At 44.3% G+C, this 20432-nt stretch overlaps 1 protein-coding gene across 1 annotated transcript in view; it reads right to left on the reverse strand.

Annotated features, from left to right (window-relative positions):
- Positions 1-20432, reverse strand: part of LOC112108479 (synaptotagmin-like protein 4) — a 64500-nt gene that overhangs the window by 2371 nt on the left and 41697 nt on the right. The window contains exons 11-16 of the mRNA XM_024202626.2: positions 18331-18500; positions 14778-14880; positions 12565-12726; positions 11632-11710; positions 10486-10585; positions 5178-5383 (exon numbers count right to left, since the gene is read on the reverse strand). Coding sequence (XP_024058394.2) covers positions 5178-5383; positions 10486-10585; positions 11632-11710; positions 12565-12726; positions 14778-14880; positions 18331-18500 — 820 coding nt within the window. The remainder of the gene's footprint in view (positions 1-5177; positions 5384-10485; positions 10586-11631; positions 11711-12564; positions 12727-14777; positions 14881-18330; positions 18501-20432) is intronic.

Raw genomic sequence — 20432 nt, forward strand, 5'->3', positions numbered from 1 at the left:
GTGTTTTTTGCTTGTTTTAGACCAGCAATTCATCGCTTGTCTACCTTGGAAGCACTAGTGAAATGATGGTATCACAAGGTTTCAAGAGACTGAAAGCTCTGCTAATAAGACAAGGGATTTTTAAAATCAGACTGTTGAAAACCTTTTGGTGTTGTTAAATGTGTATTAACACCAATGCTTAATGAACATTTTGGAGAAAGGATGCTGTTGTTAAATTTTTAACAACCCTAGTTTAATTGACTCCTAAGACTTCAGAATGCATACATGCGGAGGCCCCAGGTCTTGGAGCAAAACTAGTGAACACCAGACTTGACATTCCTGATATTTAAAAAGGAAAAAATAAAAAAAAAAAAAAAAAAGTTTAAAAAACTCTTTTGTGCCTTTTTTTTTTTTACATATTATATGTCTGTCATCACCATTCATCATGTTTACCTTTATATTATATCCCTTTCCACTACCCGCCATTTGATTCCTCTGTTTAAGCTCATACCCTGCAAACACTTTACACACATGTAATTTTAAGCACACAAGTAGTAGCCCCATTGAAGTCAACAGAATTACCCATTTGCTTAAAGTTAAAACGTGCTTAGTGTCTGCGGGATTGGGCCATATAACATGAACATTTTGGGCAAGGACTGCCTCTGTATGTTTGCACAGTGCCCAAGACAACTGGGACCCAATCCAAACTGGGGCCTCTGGGTGCTAGTGTGAGATAAAATGATAAACAGATAACAATGAAGCAGCAAAATAAGGCACAAGCCCAATTTCTCCAAAAGCCTCCCTTAAAACTATACTTTAAAGATGCATCAAAATATGAATGTGAATGAACCAAGATATTTTAGGACTCATTCAGAATATTACTGTATCCTGGGGCATTCTATCTGGTAGCGATCCAGAGCTACTCTGGCTTACATTTCTTTCATATAGAAATCAAGTTTTTGATACTGTAAGAATGTGTACATTTAATTCCAATTCAATTACTCTGGCAATTCTCATTTACCTAGCACTTGGCTTTAAGTTCAAGCAATAATCAATTTGTAAGCATCAGAGGATAATAGGGTGATAAGTAATAGCCAACATGGATTTGTCAGGAACAAATCATGCCAAACCAACCTAATTGCCCTCTTTGACTGGGCTACTGGCTTAGTGCACAGGGGGAAGCAGTAGATATTACTAAGGCTTTTGACACAGTCTCACATGACATTCTCATAAATAAACTAGGGAAATGTGGTTGAGATGAAATTACTAAAGGTGGATGCACAATTGGTGGAAAGATCATCCTCAGAGTAGTTAATGGTTCGCTGTGAAACTGGGAAGGTGTATATGGTGGGATCGCTCAGGGGTCAGTCTTGGGTCTGGCATTGTTCAATACTTTCATTAATTATTTGGATAAGGGAGAGGAGACTGCTTATAAAATTTGTGGATGGTGACACTAAGCTGGGAGGGGTTTCAAGCACTTTTGAGGACAGTATTAGAATTAAAAATCATCTTAAATTGAAGAATTAGTCTGCAATCAACAGGATGAAATTTAATAAAGACAAATGCAAAGTACTCCATTTAGTAAGGAAAAAATCATGTGCAAAGTTACAAAATAGGTAGTACCTAGCTAGGCAGTAGTACGGCAGAAGAGGATTCAGGTCTTATAGTGAATCACAAATTGAATACGAGTCAACAATGTGATGCAGGTGCAAAAAAAAGTCTAATTGAGATAACAGAGGCCTTAGCTGGAATACCATGTCCAGTTCTCGGCACCATACATTGAGAGAGATGTGGACAAACTGGATAGAGCAACAAAAGCGATAAAATGTTAAGAAAACCTGACCTCTGAGGAAAGGTTAAAAAAGCTGGGCATGTTTAGTCTTGAGACAAGACTAAGAGGGGACCTGATAACAGTCTTCAAATATGTCAAAGGCTGTTATAAAGAGGATGGTGACCAATTATTCTCCATGTCCACTGAAGGTACAACATGATGGAATGGGCTTAATCTGCAGCGAGGGAGATTTAGGTTAGAGAGTAAGAAAAATGTTCTAACTATAAGGATAGTTAAGTACTGGAACAGGTTATCGAGGGAGATTGTGGAGTCCTTGTCACTAGAGGTTTTTAAAAACAGGTTAGACATATGACTGTCAGGGATGGTCTAAATATACTTGGTCCTGCCTCAGCATGGGGGTGGGGTTGAAATGGACTAGATGACCTCTTGAGATCCCTTCCAGTCCTATACTTCTATGATTCTATACCACTGCCAACCAGAGAAATGTCTGACTTTGGACCATATCATATTGGCAACAGTGAATCCCGAATGTGATATTTTTATATCTTGTTTATTAGCTTGTTGTAGCTGCTATTTCACAGTTGGGAACTTCATAACACTCTTGGTGACATGTTAGGAGACAGAACACAGAAGGTGTGCTGGCAAGTCCCACACTGTTAAGTAGGTCTGAGAGGAAGATCTTCCAACTGCTACAAACGTTTTCCAAACAACCCCTGGGGAACTGTTCATCCTGTATTATAACCCATTGAAATTTCCTCTGCCTCTTCCCTCTCAGCAAGGCCTCCTGTAACAATTTCCTGGTCTAATAATAGAACTCTAAACTGCATTCATTTTTGTGAGTTATACTTGTTGCACTTTAACAGTTTCATGTAGAAAAATAAAATCTGCCAAGGCCTAAATGTGGGACACGCTGCAAGCTAGCCCACAATGAGCACCAGCAGAAAAAGGCACAGAACAGATTTCAACAGAATGGAATTCATTTCTTTAGCATCAATAATGTTGATTATAATCTCTGCATTAGGAGGCAACATTTTTTACGTCAACTATGTGTGTTAAAGGCAAAATGACTTGGATAATAGCGTGGAGAGTATGCTTATAAAATATGCAGATGACACCAAGCTGTGAGGAGCCATAAGCACTTTGGAGAACAGGATTAGAATTCAAAGTGACCTTGACAAATTAGGAAAATCTTTCTGAAATCAACAGGATAAGTTCAATAAAGATAAGTGTAAAATACTTCACTTAGGAAGGAAACCCCCCCAAACAAATGCACAATTACAAAATGGGGACTAGCCGCTAGCTGGCTGTGCTGCTGAAAAAGGATCTGGGGATTATAGTGGATCACAAATTGAATACGAGTCAGTGTGATGAAGTTGCAAAAAAAAAAAAAAAAAAAAAAAAAAAAAAAAAAAAAAAGGCGGCTAATGTCAGTCTGGGGCATATGAACAGGAGTGTCATATGTAAGATACAGGAGGTAATTGTCAATTTACTCGGCACTGGCAAGGTCTCAGCTGGAGTACTGAGTTCAGTTCTGGGCACAACACTTCAGGAAAGATGTGGGGTTGGAGAGAATCCAAAAGAAAGCAACAAAAATGATAAAAGGTTAAAAAACCTGACCTACGAGGAAAGGTTAAATACATCTGGGCATATTTAGTCATGAGAAAAGAAGATTGTGATCAGGTCCCCCCTCAGTTTTCAAAACATGTGAAGGGCTGTTATAAAGAGGACAGCGATCAGTTGTTCTCCATGTCCACTGAAGGTAGGACAAGAAGTAATGGGCTTAATCTGCAGCAAGGGAGATTTATGTTAGATATGAGGGGGAAAAAACAACCTAACAGTATGGGTAGTTAAGCTCTGGTACACACTTCCAAGGGAGGCCGTAGAATCCCCAACACTGGAAGTTTTTTAGAATCTGTTGGACAACCACCTGTCAGGGATGGTCTAGGTCTACTTGGTCCTGCCTCAGAGCAGGGGGCTGGACTTAAGGTTCCTTCCAGCCATTCATTTCTAAGATTCTATGAAGATCTCCCCCTGAAAAGGGGGGGGGGGAGTAAGACGGAAACTGAAGCGAAGAGGCAACAAAGGACGACTATCCAAGTGAAGGGCAGCGAAGCACTGTGTCAGAAGACACAATTTCTAATGGAGGTCCATATAGAAATCTTGGTACAGAAACATGGACATCAGCTATATCCCACGCTTTGTCTATCTGGTCTATTTAGGAGCCACAGTGGCAGAATACATCAGCGTGTCCCTGACTTTAAGCGTCGTAATCCTGGTGAAATAACACACTTGAAGTTGGGCACATGTCTAAGTGCCTGCCTGAATTGGACCTTAGACTGTAAACTTTGAGACAGAGATTGTCTCTTAACATGTTTATACAGCATCTAGCACAATGGGGTGCCAATCTCATGGGGGGTTGTCAGCACTACTGTGATCCAAATAAATCTAACAATATTTATGTCCAGCAGACTACACTTTTCCATTTTGTGCTTTATTTCCAGCTACCATAATCTCCGCACTGACTGTGCGCCATGAGTACCCAGTGTGCATCCAATGCCATTGTAAGGTATTCATTATTGGTCTCACTTGTAAATGTCAATATATTGTTATAGGAGGGAATTATCCGGTGGTGCTGATACACAAGTTCTTTTTCTTAATGTGCAAGCACTATTCAGTCAATGGAGAAGTGCTGCACTTTATCTGGGGGAGCTGTTGCAAACAGAAGTAGAGCCAGTTCTTGGGATGGAGTTGCTTCCTAGGATCCAGGTATTAGTCCCAGGTTTTGCAGGACTGTCCTGCTTTCACCTATAAAAAACCCCTGTCCCGGTTGAAATGGCTCCTGTCTTGCAGAGCTGGCTGGGCTTGACTCCCTGCTCCAGGCATTGCAACCTGCTTTCCCTCCTCCTGTGCTCTCTAATTTGCTCCTTGATCTGAGACCATGTCTGCCTCCCCACGGGCCTTTCCTGGCCCCTCTCCAAGCCTGGTACATGCTCAGAATGTTGGAGCAGAGCCCAGCCAGCCCCTTGCGACAGGAGTTGCTGCATCAGGGTGAGTGCAGGACAAACTCTCTCTGCAACTCCCCCACCCTCCCACCCTCTGGGGGCAGGCCCATCCCACTTTAGCCCATGAGAAAATTGGGAGGGATATTGGTGTCTGGGCTGAGATTCCTGAAAGAGGGGTTTGCCAGCATGCCATTTGTGACCACCTCTGACCCAGGACTGGCGTGTGCATGTAAATCCAAGTTACACTTGGAATACACCCGCACTCGTCACTGATGTCTCCTCCAACATGAAGCTGACCTGGAAGGCCCCATCATGTTCTATGGCTTAGTAGAGCGGTGACAATAATCAACAAAATTGAATTTAAAGAAAAAAAAATCTACTGACTCAAATAAGCATCCAATTACCTGTCCCAAGGCCCAGCCGGATCCCTCCAAGGAAGTGATTGGTTAGTTTTTCATGATCCCACACAGTCAGCTCAACACAGGCATCTTTCAGATCTTCTGTGTGGAATCCATCGTACACGATAGTGTGATTAAAAACAGGGTTTGGGTCTCTTTTAATAACTCTGGTCTTCTGGTAACTCTTCTTACTGGTGTCTGGAAGCACGTAGCTTAGCAAGGAGAAAAAAATACATCATGTAATGCAGAGAAACAAATTTTTAAACTATTTTCTGGTTTTATTTTTGGTAAGGATGGATCTGAACCAAATTTCTGGGTCCACCGACTCCACAATTGTGAGCTTAGGGGAAATTTGGTCTCAATTTAACAACTAGTCTCTAGAGACATTAGAACAGTCAGAAGTTTTAAATGAAAGACTTTGTCATAAGATTTCATCTTAAAAGTGAAAGTTTTCATGAAGAATTTTCTCTATTTTAAAATGTGATTGTTTTGGCAAAGGTTTGGTGACCATTTATAAAAATTATTCATTTTCATTTTATATTTATAAAAAATAAATTTGACTTTTTTAAAAATAAACAATGTCTTGAATGGACATTAGCACAAGAACCCAAATACTGGGATACTTAATAATCCAGCACCAATCCTAATAATAGTTCTGGCCACATCTCAGCACAAATTCTAAACAAGACTGAAAGTCCTACAGGATCCAACCCTAACACAAGCCCAGGGATTCCTACAAGAAATACACCCAATAGTAGCCCTGGTACAATCACTGGCCTCAATCCAAAAACAAACACCTACTGACCCCAATCCTACACCTAGCATGGTGAAACCTACCAGCGCCAATGTTAGCCCTGGTTAGAGGACCCCCATTGGCCACAGCCCTACCCTAGGCTGGGCCCTCTTCCAGCCACAGATCTCTTCCAGTCCCAGTCCTAATGGCTCTAATCCAAACCCTAGCCTGGAAAGCTCTACTGATCCAAACCCTAACCGTATCCCGGAAAGCCCAACCAGCCCCAAACTCTAATCCTAGTCTGACAAGCCCTACCAGCTCAAAACCGAATAGGTCAGCAAGCCCTACTAGCTCCAACTCTGGCCCAGTGAGTCATACAGTCCCCACCCCGGTCCTAGACTAGCAAGGCTTACCAGCCCCAACCGTAACCTGAGCCCGGGGCCCTCTGCTGGCCCCACCCCTAATCCTAGCCCAGGGCCTTGTTGTATTAATTTAGATGGAACATATGGGCCCAAAGGGTCAAAGGTGTTAAAGACCTTGTCACTGTCCAACATTAAACAAGGTTTGGGATAGAGAAACCTCAGCCTGCTTAGTATCATGGCAAGCCCACCTTTAAAAACCCTTTAAAACCATTTATTAAAGATACAGAAAAGAAGAAAAACACAGTTAACGCATCTGAAATGTAAAGTATTAAATAAGGTTTTCACTTTAACACCATCTCTTGTTCCCTTTCCCTTTAGCTAGAGAGATTTTAGAAGGAGTATCCTCCTTAGTCTCTTAGATGGTAACTGTCCTTTTTGGGGAAAAGAGAAGAAGTTAGTAGAGATGGGCTGGAGCAGTCATTGCTGTTATTAAAGTCTGATCCTGTTTCCTAGAAGAAAAAACAAGATGAAAGAAAAAGAGAAGAAACAAAAAGAACAGCAAAGATAGAAAACGTAGCTTCTGTTTCGGCACTGATTCTTGCAACCTCACAGCTGGGAAAAAACAGGCACAGCACACAGTTGTGACGTTGCACTCCGTAAGGTTTTATGGAAATATGCTTATGAATGTAAATATGATGTAACTGGAATATGCTTTATGCAAAAGGTCTCTTGTAAGGTATCATTACAAAGCTTATAAACTACTGAGGGTGTTCATCCTATTTGTATGTATGTATCATTCTTGTATCTGAAGCTAGAAATATGAAGTATAACTCTGAAGTCCTATTGTAATTATGCAAAGCGTGGGCCATTAATGGTGGGGTTGGAAGCTTGATGGCTCCCATTGACTAAGACAATTGGTTGTAAATGGCTCTGTTTACTTGCAAACCTCCCTGGGTACCTGCGGGCCAGCCCTGGAAGAATGAGGTCTCGCAGGACATGTGACCATGTCACAGGATACTGTAATCCATCTTAAACCTGGTGCTTTTCCATTTAGAAGGAGGGGTGGGGATCCAGAGAGACAAAGGGTTCCCACCTTGGGCCAAAGCTATAAAAGGGGTTGAAGCAAAACAAGGGGGGGTCCCACTCATGAGAAAGCCCCTGCTTTTCACCTAAGATGCCTGCTGGAACTAACAAGGACTGTACCAGGGGAAAGGATTGGGCCCAGACTAGGAAGGAGTCTAGTCTGTGAAAGAAGCTTATTGGAACATCTCTGGGGGTGAGATTTACCTGTAAACAGTTTCTTAAATGTATTAGGCTTAGACTGGCGCATTTTGTTTTATTTTGCTTGGTGACTTACTTTGTTCTGTCTGTTATTACTTGAAACCACTTAAATCCTACTTTTTATACTTAATAAAATCACTTTTGTTTATTAATTAACCCAGAGTAAGTGATTAATACCTGGGGGGGGGGGAGCAAACAGCTGTGCATCTCTCTCTATCAGTGTTATAGAGGGTGGACAATTTATGAGTTTACCTGTATAAGCTTTATACAGAGTAAAATGGATTTGGACCCCATTGGGAACTGGGTGTCTGGGTGCTGGAGATAGGTGACCTGCTGAGCAGTTTTTGGTTAAAGTCTGCAGCTTTGGTGGACCAGACCTGGGTCTGTGTTGCAACAGGCTAGCGTGTCTGGCTCAACAAGGCAGGGTTCTGGAGTCCCAAGCTGGCAGGGAAAACGGGCTCAGAGGTAATTTCAGCACATCAGGTGACAGTCTCGAGGGGGTCTCTGTGACTGAACCTGCCACAACGGTCTTACCAGCAATTTTGAGATTGGCAAACTTGTACCAGCATCAAGCTGTTTAGGGCACTGCTTTTAGCTGCTTTTCTGTTCACAGGCTTACAGCAGTGTTGCAAAATATACAGTCTTAGCTGACTAAGCCAGACTCTTATCAGACAGAAGAAGAGAGAGATAGGAATGAGAACAAGGTGGGGAAGGAAAAGAACAGAAAGAAGGGGGACAAAGTCTCATGTTGCAGTTGGTATTCAGGATTTAGCTGAAGCCAGCAGAGGTGGGGATGTCATTTTTCTCCCTCTCTCTGACCCAGTCTGGTCAGGACAACTCTTAGTATTGGAATAAAGAGGGTCTGGGGTCCCAGGAAATGGTGCGGGTGGCAGGCATGATGATGAAGTTCACTCCAGTAGCCAATTTTTCCTTCCAAAAAAAATCTTTAAGGATCCCCACCCCCCAAAGGAATAGCCCATCCTTTCACTATTTTGTCCACCAATTAGGCCTAATTTCTGACACATCAATTTTGATCTCACATGGTCTTGTTTACCAAGCATAACAGTCCTTGAGTTATATCAGTACGTCTTTTTGTTTGGAGCAGTTCAGTCAGTCTGTCTTCCTTTTGCAACTTTCCCCATCAACAACATTTGTTGTTGCAGGTTACTGTAACACTTCATGAACTTTTACTCATTGTTCACAGTTGAGCTCACAAATTAGCATAAATCTGTAGGCCCAATTGTCACAACAGCCCTCTGCCAGCCCTAACCTTAGCCCTGGGGCCCGCTGCCAGCCCCAAACCTAACTGTAGACGGGCAAGCCCCACGGATCCCAACCTTAAACCAAGCCCGAGCCCTCTGCCACCTATCCTAATATTAGCCGGGGCCCTCTGCTGGCTCCATTAACCCTAGCCCTGGAGCCATTGCCTACCCCATTCCTAATCCTTATCGTAGTTCAGGGCCCTTTTCTGGCCTAACTGTAGCTGGGCAAGCCCTGCAAGTCCTAACCTTAACCCTAGCCTGAGGCCCTCTGCTGGCCCCATTGCTGACCCCGAACTCGATCCCTTTCCTCAACTGTAACCCCCATTTGGGGATGATATCCTTACCATTCCAGCAGTGCTACCTTCAACCATTCAAAAGTCATTATTTAAGCTAAAAAAAAAATTGTGACATTGGACTTAAATTCATGAAATTTTAAAAATATATTTGATTTTCTTCTATTTCTCATCTTGTTTGGGATTTTAGTGTTCATGTGTTCACATTTGTATCCCCAACAAGTAGGCTAAAAATCTTTCATTAAGAAAAAAGCAAGGTAAAATTATGTGTAATCATTTTTATTTGGGAGCTAGGGCTCTCTAGAAAACATTTAAAATTGTGTTTTGGCAGCACTCCAATCCACGTCAACTCAAATACTTGCCCCAGAGTCCCTTAATGGCAACTCACATCCACATCCAAGGTGCCCTACCCACCATGAACCTAGGGGACCAACCCCTGGTTAAATGACACTTACAATTTCAAACCTTAAATCTAGTCTGGGGTCCTCAACCTGGCCTATCCCTAACTCTACTCAGTCTACTCTGCAGTCTACAGTACTCCTAACCTTACGTGAAGGCCACTTACAGGCTCCAACCTTAAACATATTTCAGAGACAGAAATCCTGTACAACAACAACATTAAACTTAGTTTGTGCCCTCACACCTCCCCACAGTCAAATCATAGCTTGGGCCCCCAAGCTTTGCCCTAACCCAGGGTCTTGAATTAGGCCCCAAGTCAAACCCTAACCCAGCAACCACCACCAGTTCCCATAGTAACCATTCATCCCTAACACTAATCCTGGGTACTAACAGCTCCAGGCCTAACCCTAGTCCAGAGAACTCTACAGGCCGCAATTCTCACCCTATAGCTCAAGGCCGGCACTGGTCACAACACATTTAACTACTACCCTGGCTACTCCAACTTGTTCCAATTGTAACCCTGGCCTGAGAACCGCTATCAGCCCTAACTCCAACCTTACCTGGGGCCCACTACATGTCCCAACACTCTCGTATCCCGGGGCTACAACTGGCCCCAACTGTAACCATAGCCCATAGACTAGATCTTGTCAGACCCTGAGGCCCTCCCTCCATTTTTACTCAATCCTCACGTAGGCCAAACTCCCATTGATTTCAGTGGGAATTTTCCCAGAGTAAGGGCTTCTGGATTTGCCCTATGGTGAACAACAAAAGGCAATTCACTCCAGATGATCATAGAGAACAGAGCACTGCACCGGAGATAGCGTGCGGCTATTTATAGTGCAAAGAACTGATGCACTGCTAGATATGACCATTAGAGGAAACACGCCTCCAAAAATAGGTCTCCAGGAAGGTGTGTATGTGAGCCCTGCATCTAAACTAAGATCTTCCCCACTTATGTACATGGGAAAAAGCTCATACAATTACCATTTCACAAAGGAGTCAACTCCGGAAGGGCGCAACTGTGGGAGGTCCTTGCTGTCTTTGACCCAGATATGAACTTCCCCAGATGAAGGATTCTTTGGACCTGCCATTTCAGAAAATAGAACGGTTTTCAATCAAGTCCTAATAGTAGTCAGCAAGCAGAGGAGCAGCTTCCTTCACTAAAGTGTGAAGGGGTGGATCCAGGGCCCAACTCTGCCCCCTACTTCCCGCAACACAGAGCAGCTAGATACCAGCTGGTGTGCAGCTGCTTATCAGCTTGTTTGTCCCAGTGAAATTCTCCTACGAAGAGACACTAGACACAGCACTTCCTCTCACGGGCCAACAGAAGGTGCTATACCCCCGGAAGAACCATTTTATCAGGACAGTCTGGCTGTGTAGCAGCTTGGGAGGTGGAGACAGTATGTGCTCAGAGGCACTGGCAGGACTGAAAACCTCTCTGCACCATGGAAGAGAGGAGATGCCTAATCTGCATTATTGAGGGGAGATAGAACATACCCATGTACTCTTTTGCTAGCCTCTTTTCTGCTCATATCAACCTAAATCTGCTGTTGTCCTACTGCCTCCCACACCCTCTCTTCCCCCTTCAGAGAAACATTTCCTTTGGACCCTATCAGAGGTCCAAGCAGACAGTAGTCCCCTGGTTAATGAATGTTTCTTTTTGTTACAGAGCCACTGCCCAACGTTTCAGTCTGCAAGTGCCCCTGTCCTGGCAGTTCATCTCCACCCAAGACTAACACAGAAGGATTTCCATCCCCTTTCCCTCCATAACACCCCACGTTGCAGCTACCAGCCCCCATGGTGGAAGAAGTCTCAACAGGGCTCCATTCAGAACTTGCCAGCACTGCTGTCTTAAAACGGTGGGCAGAGTGCACTGATGAGGGAGACCAAGCTCCTGTCTAACCCAGAGCTGAGCAATGAACAGCAAAGAGTTGATTAAAGCACAAACCATACACAACCTGCAGACTGAAGTACAAAGCACCTGCGGGTCTTCATTCATGCAAATCACAAAGACCATCTCTTGCTCTAATGAGATTATCCTTTAATGAGGCCTTAAATAAACTGGGTTGCAAGCTGCATGCCCTCTAGGCACAGGAAATATTTTTTCTTAATGTATAAAATATATTTTACCTAAGCTTCCTGGCGGGACATACTTAATAGACAGATTCATCACTCCTCGATGATCCACACCATTAATAGCAGAAAGGCTCTGAAAAAGAAAGATCCAGGATAGGCGAACCATGCGCTTGTAGTAGCGTAAAATACACGGCAGCATTTAAGATCAGTAGGGATGTTCACACAGATAGTCCTAGGGGCTGGGGCAGTCTGTTCTCGGGGGAGGGCTCTTCACTCTGAGGCTTTGCTTCCTCACTTTGTCTGTCAGAACCCAAAGGCCCCACACTGGTTTGTGATTTTATGAGTCCAGCTTGAGACACATTAAAGAGGCTTGGTTTTTCAGAGGGCAGGTGCTCATTACTTTCTGAAAATCAGGCCTCTTGAAAGGGATCTCAAACCGGGCATCTCAACATGGAGGCACCAACAAGTCAATTGTCACTTGACACCCAAGTTATCGGACTGTCAGCGTGTGTTGCAATGCCTAGTTATAGAAGGAAAGAGGTTGTAGCATCGAGATGTTCTAATAACCTTCTCCTCCGTGCAGCATGTGAAGAAAACAGAATTAGAATGACACTTTTTGCTTTGCCTGGACCACCTTCCGATTAATTTCCAGGTGCAATGTAAACTGTTGCCTTTGACGTAGAAATTGCCATGTGGTTTGGGTCTTGCCTCTCTGCTCTCATTCTACTGCGGCAGTTAGAGATCAGATGAGGCACTAACAGATCCCAGGTTTGCATTGGGCAGTTACAGTAACTTTGCAACTGATGCCCCACTCCCGCCCCAAAGGCGCCATTTCCAGGTGGAGAGCGGTGTCCTTTCATTGGCGCTGTGCCATTCTGTCAAGCTGTTAAGATATCGAGTTCAGAATATTTTATCAAAATGTTAAAGATCAGAAACTCTCAAGCATAATTAACAAATTTAGTAGGATACCAGCTGAGACATACTTACCCGTGGCTTCAGCATGTACCAGTTGAGTTTCTTGTTGCTCCAATCCCAGCTGGCTAGGTCTATTTCTATCTCTCCCAAGAAGCTGTTACGTCCCAGTGGGTCATTGTGCCACACGGAAAGATTTAATTTTTGGATCAGCAACACCATTTTCTCTATTTTATACTAGAGAGGAGAAAGAGAGGGTTGGACTGTTCAAAATATTTTGCTTTTGTCTGAACGTTAAATAGAATTTTAAGATGGACCTAATTTTTCATCATTGCAAACACAAAGTAGTAACCTGTCTCAGTTCAGCCCAAAAAAGAAAGAGCCTATAGAAAACAAACCAAAAGACACCAGCTCGGTGCTTATTTCGAAGGATCGGGCCCCCCTTCTTTGGAAAATTATAAATCTCGTGTCAGCCTAGCTTTGTCCTGCTTCATACTCCATTCAGATATTGCTAATGCCTTTTTCTGGGAGCAGGGAAACAATGACTTCTGTTTTTATAAGGATACCCCAATACATTTATAAGAATTATTAAAAAGGATTTTTTAATTTGAATTAATCCTTCGAGCTCTCATCAGTAAGAGCATAGTGGTGAATGCTGCATAGTCCTAGGTTATGAATGGGAGCCAGTGCAGGGTAGAGGAAATGAATAGCTCAGGCACAGTTGGTCATAGGGGCTCTCAGAACTCATTAAAACTCCCTCTTCCAATCCCCAGTATTGCCAACCCTAAACACTCAAAAGTCATGAGTCAACCCTCCCAATAAACATAAGATTAGCTTTAAAAGCCATGAGATTTGGAGAGAGAGAGAGAGAGAGAGAGAGAATACATGTGGGGGTCTTTTTATTGGCCCGCTGCTTTTACAACCTTTAGGATTTACATTTTCAAATTTTCCTTTGCAACCAGGAACGCTAGAGTTTTTTGCCTTTAAAAGAAAGCGGAGAGTCTCATGTTATCACAGGCCTCCAGCAGCTGTGGCTTTAAGAAACCCACCAAACTACCATAAGACTCATGATAAAGTCATGAGGGTTGGCAACATCTCAAATCTCTGATTTCGGGGATTAAGAAAGGTTTTAGCTAATCTCCACTTTTTTTGCGTTTGTTTAAAGTAAGTTTGTAGCCTCTCGTTCTTGCAAAGCGCCTTGAAAGTTTAACCCAAACAACAGGGCTGGATACTGGCCACCGATTTTAGCAAAAGATCTGCGGTTATCCGCAAGCCCCCACTTCTCCTTCCCCACCCAGCTCCTCCCCAGGCTTTGGGGTCTGTTAAACCCTCACGCATATTTTGGAGGACCCCAGACCTATTTATGCAGTGGGAACAGTGGCACCCCCGGACATTACTGATGACACTAGGGTCACTAGCACAAGCTCCCTCCAAGCCAGGACCTACACATGAGCAGGGTTCTTTGCTAAGCTGCCAGTGTTAAGAGCAGAAGGGAACCAACAGATTATCTAGTCTGCTTTCCTGCATATCAGAGGCCAACAGCACCACCCAGCACAAAACCCAACAACTGAAATGAGACCAAAATGTGATAGTCCACAGGAGACTAGTCTATTATGTGCCACAGGCGGAGAATAGGAAGGACCGAGATGCACCAGTGCCTGAGGCTCCTGCAATAGCAGGGAAGTGATTGGGTGAGATGAGGAGAGGCTGTTTGATAGCCTGGGCTAGTGGTCACACAAGCCTGACAGCTAATGCCTTGAGTGCTCACCACAGTTTTGACAGGTCTCACTCTGTGGTCTTGGTCAAGTTACTTAACCAGTCTTAATTTCATCAGTCAACGATTACCCACCTTATAAAAGGGGATGTGACACTTCAGTAGTTAGCGTTTATAAAGGACTAACATTCACCAGAATGCACACACAGAGTTAGTTTTATCCCATGTTGCTTTTGTGAGCTGTATAGGCCCAGTTCCTTCTAGTTATCTATCCACATCACAAAACCCAATATAGTATCCTTGCTGGCAGCCTCACCCTAGAGGTCAAAGCATGAGTGAGCATGGTGGCTGGGCTATCTTCTGTCATGGAGCTAGCCTGCTTAGAGCAGGGCTGGGCGACATCGCAGGGGACACCAAGCTTGAGGGCCAGATCCGAAGCAGTTAGGAGTACCCACAATTCTGAGTGAAGTCAACAGGGGTTTGCAAGTGCTCAGGACTTCTAAGGATCAGACCTGGGTGTTACTAGCGAGTTCCAGGTGTGCTACAATAAAGCTCGTCAAAAAAATGTTCTTACTCTTAACACTTCGTTGTAAATGGGATTCACTGTTCTCTTCTTCACTGAGGTTTTTCTCTTGCCCATTCTAGCTTTGTCTGGGAGCAGGTAAGTTTTGACATATCTGGAAAAAAAAGAACTCCAGCTGAGTAACATTCCACACTGCCATGCTCCAACAAACATGGGAGATTTCTGAACTGTTACATGGATAGGAAAATCCAGAGGTGGATAAGGAACTGGTTAAAGGGGAGACTGCAGCGGGTAGTACTGAAAGGTGAACTGTCAGATTGGAGGGAGGTCACCAGTGGGGTTCCTCAAGGTTCAGTTCTGGGTCCGATTTTATTTAATCTATTCATTACTGACCTCGGAACCAAATGTAGGAGTGGGCTGATAAAGTTTGCGGATGACACAAAGTTGGGAGGCATTGCCAACTCGGAGATGGATCGGGATATTCTGCAGGGAGACTTGGATGACCTTGTAAATTGGAGTAATAGTAATAGGATGAGATTTAATAGTGAGAAGTGTAAGGTGATGCATTTAGGGATGACTAATAAGAATTTCAGTTATAAGCTAGGGACACATAGGTTAGAAGTGACTGAGGAGGAGAAGGACCTCGGAGTCCTGGTTGATCGCAGGATGACTATGAGTCAGCAATGCGACGTGGCTGTGAAAAAAGCTAATGCGATCTTGGGATGCATAAGGCGAGGTATTTCTAGTAGGGACAGGGAGGTGCTGCTTCCGTTATACAAGGCGCTGGTGAGACCTCACTTGGAGTACTGTGTGCAGTTCTGGTCTCCTATGTTTAAAAGGGATGAACTGAAACTGGAACGGGTACAGAGAAGGGCAACTAGGATGATCCGAGGAATGGAAAACCTTTCCTATGAAAGGAGACTCGAGGAGCTTGGTTTGTTTAGCCTAACCAAAAGAAGGCTGAGGGGGGATATGATTGCTCTCTTTAAATATATCAAAGGGATAAATACCAGGGAGAGAGAGGAATTATTTCAGCTCAGTGCTAATGTGGACACGAGAACGAATGGATATAAACTGGCCGTGGGGAAATTTAGGCTTGAAATTAGACGAAGGTTTCTAACCGTCAGAGGGGTGAAATTTTGGAACAGCCTTCCGAGGGAAACGGTGGGGGCGAAAGACCTCTCTGGCTTCAAGATTAGGCTAGATAAGTTTATGGAGGGAATGGTTTGATGGGATTACGTGATTCTAATCAATTAGGCAATAACGGCCATCGCTGGTAAAATGAGGGTCTGGCTAGAGAATCTTGCCTGTATGCTCGGGGTTCTACTGATCGCCATATTTGGGGTCGGGAAGGAATTTTCCTCCAGGGTAGATTGGCAGTGGCCCTGGAGGTTTTTCGCCTTCCTCCGCAGCATAGGGCAGGGGTCGCAAGCTGGAAGATTCTCTGCGACTTGAAGTCTTTAGATCACGATCTGGAGACTTCAACAGCAGAGTTAAGGGAAAGTGGGGGGGTCAGCTTTTGTGGCCTGCATCATGCGGGGGGTCAGACTAGATGACCATATTGGTCCCTTCTGACCTTAAAGTCTATGAGTCTATGAGTCTATGAATTTATGCTAACAAGAGACCTGGAGTTGACAATCTGGAAACAAAACTAAGAAACCTGTTAGAATATTCACTTGGCTTCTGCGTGAAGTTATAAATTGTTCAGTGGAGATGGATGAACTCTAATGAAATCAGGTGGCTCCCTAGCCAGTATGTAAAAGTGGTAATGATTTAGAAAGCATTAGAGACCATTTTCTGTAACAGTAAATGGGGTAGTGGATCAGCTGTCATACCATAAGATATCTGTACGTGCAAGACCGCAGTGACATTGTGCAAGGGTGAAATAAGAGAGGAGGAGAGATGGGATGTCTCAAGGGGACTGAGCCGGTCATGTTTGAGTCCAAACTGTGTTGGTGGTAATCAGAAGCTACCACCGTCTGAAACCATCCAATTGCTAGTAGAGAAGCATCCACATCAGAACCACCACTATTACAATTAGGACCAAAGTGCTCTTTTTTAGGTATTCTTCACAGAGAGGCCAAGGATTGATAAGGCACGAAATGGACACAGGAGAATATACCCCAAACATACTGTGAAATTCCATCCTGGACAAATGCTCTATTATCTGTATTGATCTGCAGCAGGCCCAAGGTGAGGGATGGGAGGTCTTCTGAATGCTTTGTGCTTTGGAAATGCCTGTCTAGCTTGCCACGCCAATACAGTGTTGAATTTGCCTGAGAAAGGAACTACCCTTTCACTCCCAGAAGTGATCACCGCCAGGTCAGGATTATGGCACATAGATGTGGGGGAAATTTGTGTGTTATTGCTTGGGCGACAGAGGATGATCACATGGATAGGGTACTGGATTAACAGACCTGGGTTCAATTCCCAGCTCTGCTTCAAACTCCTGGTGAAGTCATTCCATCTCTGTGCTCCAGCTCCCCATCAGTGAAATGGAGATTATAATTCTCCCCTGCCTCACAGGAGAATTTATTAATGTTTGCAAGTCATTCAGATACTACGGCGATGGGGCCACATATGCATGTACATAGATTTCCTTTCAGTGTATGGGGCACCTGTACACCGGAAGGAACAAACACATTTCTAGGTTCAACATTTGCTACTGCAGAGTATTACTTGTGCATCACACCAAAAGTGTTTTCTTAAAATTTCCCCCTTGCCCCCAATTGTATTGTGGGTTTCTATGCTGTAGAATCTAGAAGACATTCCACTGAAGCGTCTACAAAGCTAAAAGGGAGGTTATCCTTTTCAGCTTCACATGATGGAGAATCACGGACATCCACAAATGTGTTTACAATGTTGTGATGGTGGTTTTGCCACTACATGCCAGAGGTCTCTAGGAATCAAAACAAACTAGTGTCTGTGCATAAGCAGTATCATGCACCCATCTAAGTTCCGTAGCTGCACAGCAGGCTATCAAGATGGGGAGAGGCGCCTCGCCCCCAGTCCCAGCCTCGGAGCTGCTGCGGCAAGAGAGGGCTGGGGGGGAGGGGGGGGAGTCCTCTCTCCCTGCTGCAGTCCTGGGGCAGTCTGCACCCCAAACCCCTCATCCCTGGCCCCACCCCAGAGCCCGCACTCCCAGCCAGAGCCCTCACCCTATACCGCACCTCAATCCTCTTCCCCAGCCCTGAGCCCCCTCCCGCACGCCGAACCCCTCAGCCCCACCCCCGCCATATTGGTGCACATAATAAAATTCATTCCGAACATGGATGTAAAAAAATTAGAGGGAACACTGGCACCCATATCCCCTATTGACTTCAATAGGATTTCCAGGTGCTTCGCCCCTGTCATGACCAGGGCTTGAAGTTTCAAAATCCCATTCAAATTTAAGTCAGTGGCAAATCCCTTATTGATTCCAGTGAGTGCAGGGCTGGATGCTAGTAAAGCAGTACTGCCAAGCCAACGAGAGAAATCTGGAGGAGGGAGGGAGGAAACTAATGTTTTCTGTTTAGAAATGTATTGAACAGGTAAAGCAAGAATCCCCTAGGGCAAGCGATCAGGCAATTTCTAAATAAAACCAAAACAAATAAGCCTCACTCACGGGTCAGATCTGCCTTTCTTCTCATCCACCACAGCCAGGTCCTTGCACTGGGAAACATAAATCTGGAATTCTCGGTTTTTCTCATCATAATCCAGAGCAAACTGAACAGTCCCTTGTGCATCCACGCTCCCAAAATCACCACTGTAAACGCTGAGAACGCTACCGCTTACCTGTCCGGGCAGAAGAGTGAGGTTAGTGCTAATAAGGCAGGCAGCCTCATTATGCTGGGAAAAGGCAACCATTAAAGTACATTCACAGCAAAACACTCTGCAAAAAACTCTGCACTTGATCTTAGCTGGCTCATGGGTACCAACGTAACACTGGCCCAATTCATGTGAGGAAGGGCTGTGGGATCAATCCCTCTGGAGTGCAGGCCAGGCACAGGTGGGAATACTCTTTCAGGGCTGTGCTATAGAAATACTGGATGTCTGAATTCACCAAATGACACACAGAATTTTTCTCATCCTGAGATCTCAAAGTGCTCTGAGAATAAGGTAGCTGGGTTGCCTGGCCACAGTAGACTGAATGAGCCATTTTACCCCAGCACACATCAGGACAGCTGTCTGTTATTCTAACCCAATATCACCACTGGATTTTTCAGAACAGAAATAAGTTGAGACTACCAGAAACTCATTACACATAAATCTACAATTATTGGGCCAAATCCCAGAGTGCCTTACTCAATTGTTATGCAGTTTTTATACAGGTTGATTCCCACTGATGCCAGGGAATGCCCTACCTGAGTAAGGACCGATGAAAAACTGAGCAAGAACCTCAGGATTAGCCCCATTGTTACTATATTGTTGGAGCACTCTCAGTGTGCATGGTGCTGTACAAAAAAAAAACAAAGAAGAAAACCCCTGCCCTGAGGAGCTGATGTTCTGTGAGATACATTCCTTTGTGTGCCTGGTTGCCAGGACATACAAATTGTGCATCTGCACAGAGAAATGGATCGCTAGACACCTACAGTCTTCTGAACTCAAACACAGCTGTGCAATTGCTCACTGGCTTTGGGCCTCCATTTTCAAAAAAAAAAAAAAAATATGGCCCATCCCATTGCCTTCAATAGGAGCAGGTGATTAGGCAGAAATAACACACAAGCAAAGGGTAAGTTCCAGTACACCAATTACTTCGATTCATTGAAGGCATATGTTGATGGCATTGCAGGATACAAAGCAAGTCATTAACCTTCACAACATCCCCTGGGCAATATTTCACTCCCATTTATAGGGAGTTTTCCCTGCTATTCAGCCTCCCCTTTCTCCCTTCTTGACTTCATTCCATTACCCCTCAGGAATCCCCTAAATATTTCCTCTCAGTTTTGGGAGCCAAATTCACTGCCCTAATAAGGTGCTGCACTGGCTTACCCCAGCAGAGAGTTTAGAGTTGGATTTTCTAAGGGTACGTCTATACTTACTTCCTGGTCCGGATGTAAGCGATCGATCTTCTGGGATCGATTTATCGAGTCTTGTCTAGACGCGATAAATCGATCCCGGAAGTGCTCACCGTCGACGCCGGTACTCCAGCTCAGCGAGAGGAGTACGCGGCATCGACGGGGGAGCCTGCCTGCAGCGTCTGGACCCGCGGTAAGTTCGGACTAAGGTTATTAACGTAGCTGAATTTGCGTACCTTAGTCCGAAGTGGGGGGTTAGTGTGGACCAGGCCTAAAGCACCTTAGTGAGTTAGACACACAAGACCTGTTGAAAGCTCCTGAACTCACTAGGGCAGTTTTTAAAAATCCCACCCAACATACCTTCCCCATACTCCTCTTTTCACCTAGCTAAACATATTTAGATCATGTAATCTTCCCTCAGATCAATTCCCTTAGTCCCATTTTTGTTGTGCTTCTCTGAACTCCCTCCAATTTGTTGGCAACGGAAAGATGGTCTTGCTGTTGGGGCACTGGACTGGGACTCAGGAAATCTGAGTTTGGTTCCCAGCTCAGTCACATATGTCCTGTGTGTCCGTGAGCAAGTCACTTAATCTGTGCCTCAGTTCTCCAGCCATAAAACCAGGGTAATAAGCCTTCCTTTCTCACCACATGGTTAGTTTTCTCTATTTAGACTGTAAATAGCTTGGAGCAGAGATTTTCTTCTTATTCT

Source organism: Terrapene carolina, unplaced genomic scaffold (genome assembly GCF_002925995.2).
Source record: "Terrapene carolina triunguis isolate 2854851 unplaced genomic scaffold, T_m_triunguis-2.0 Scaffold131, whole genome shotgun sequence".
Classification (NCBI taxonomy): Eukaryota; Metazoa; Chordata; order Testudines; family Emydidae; genus Terrapene; species Terrapene triunguis.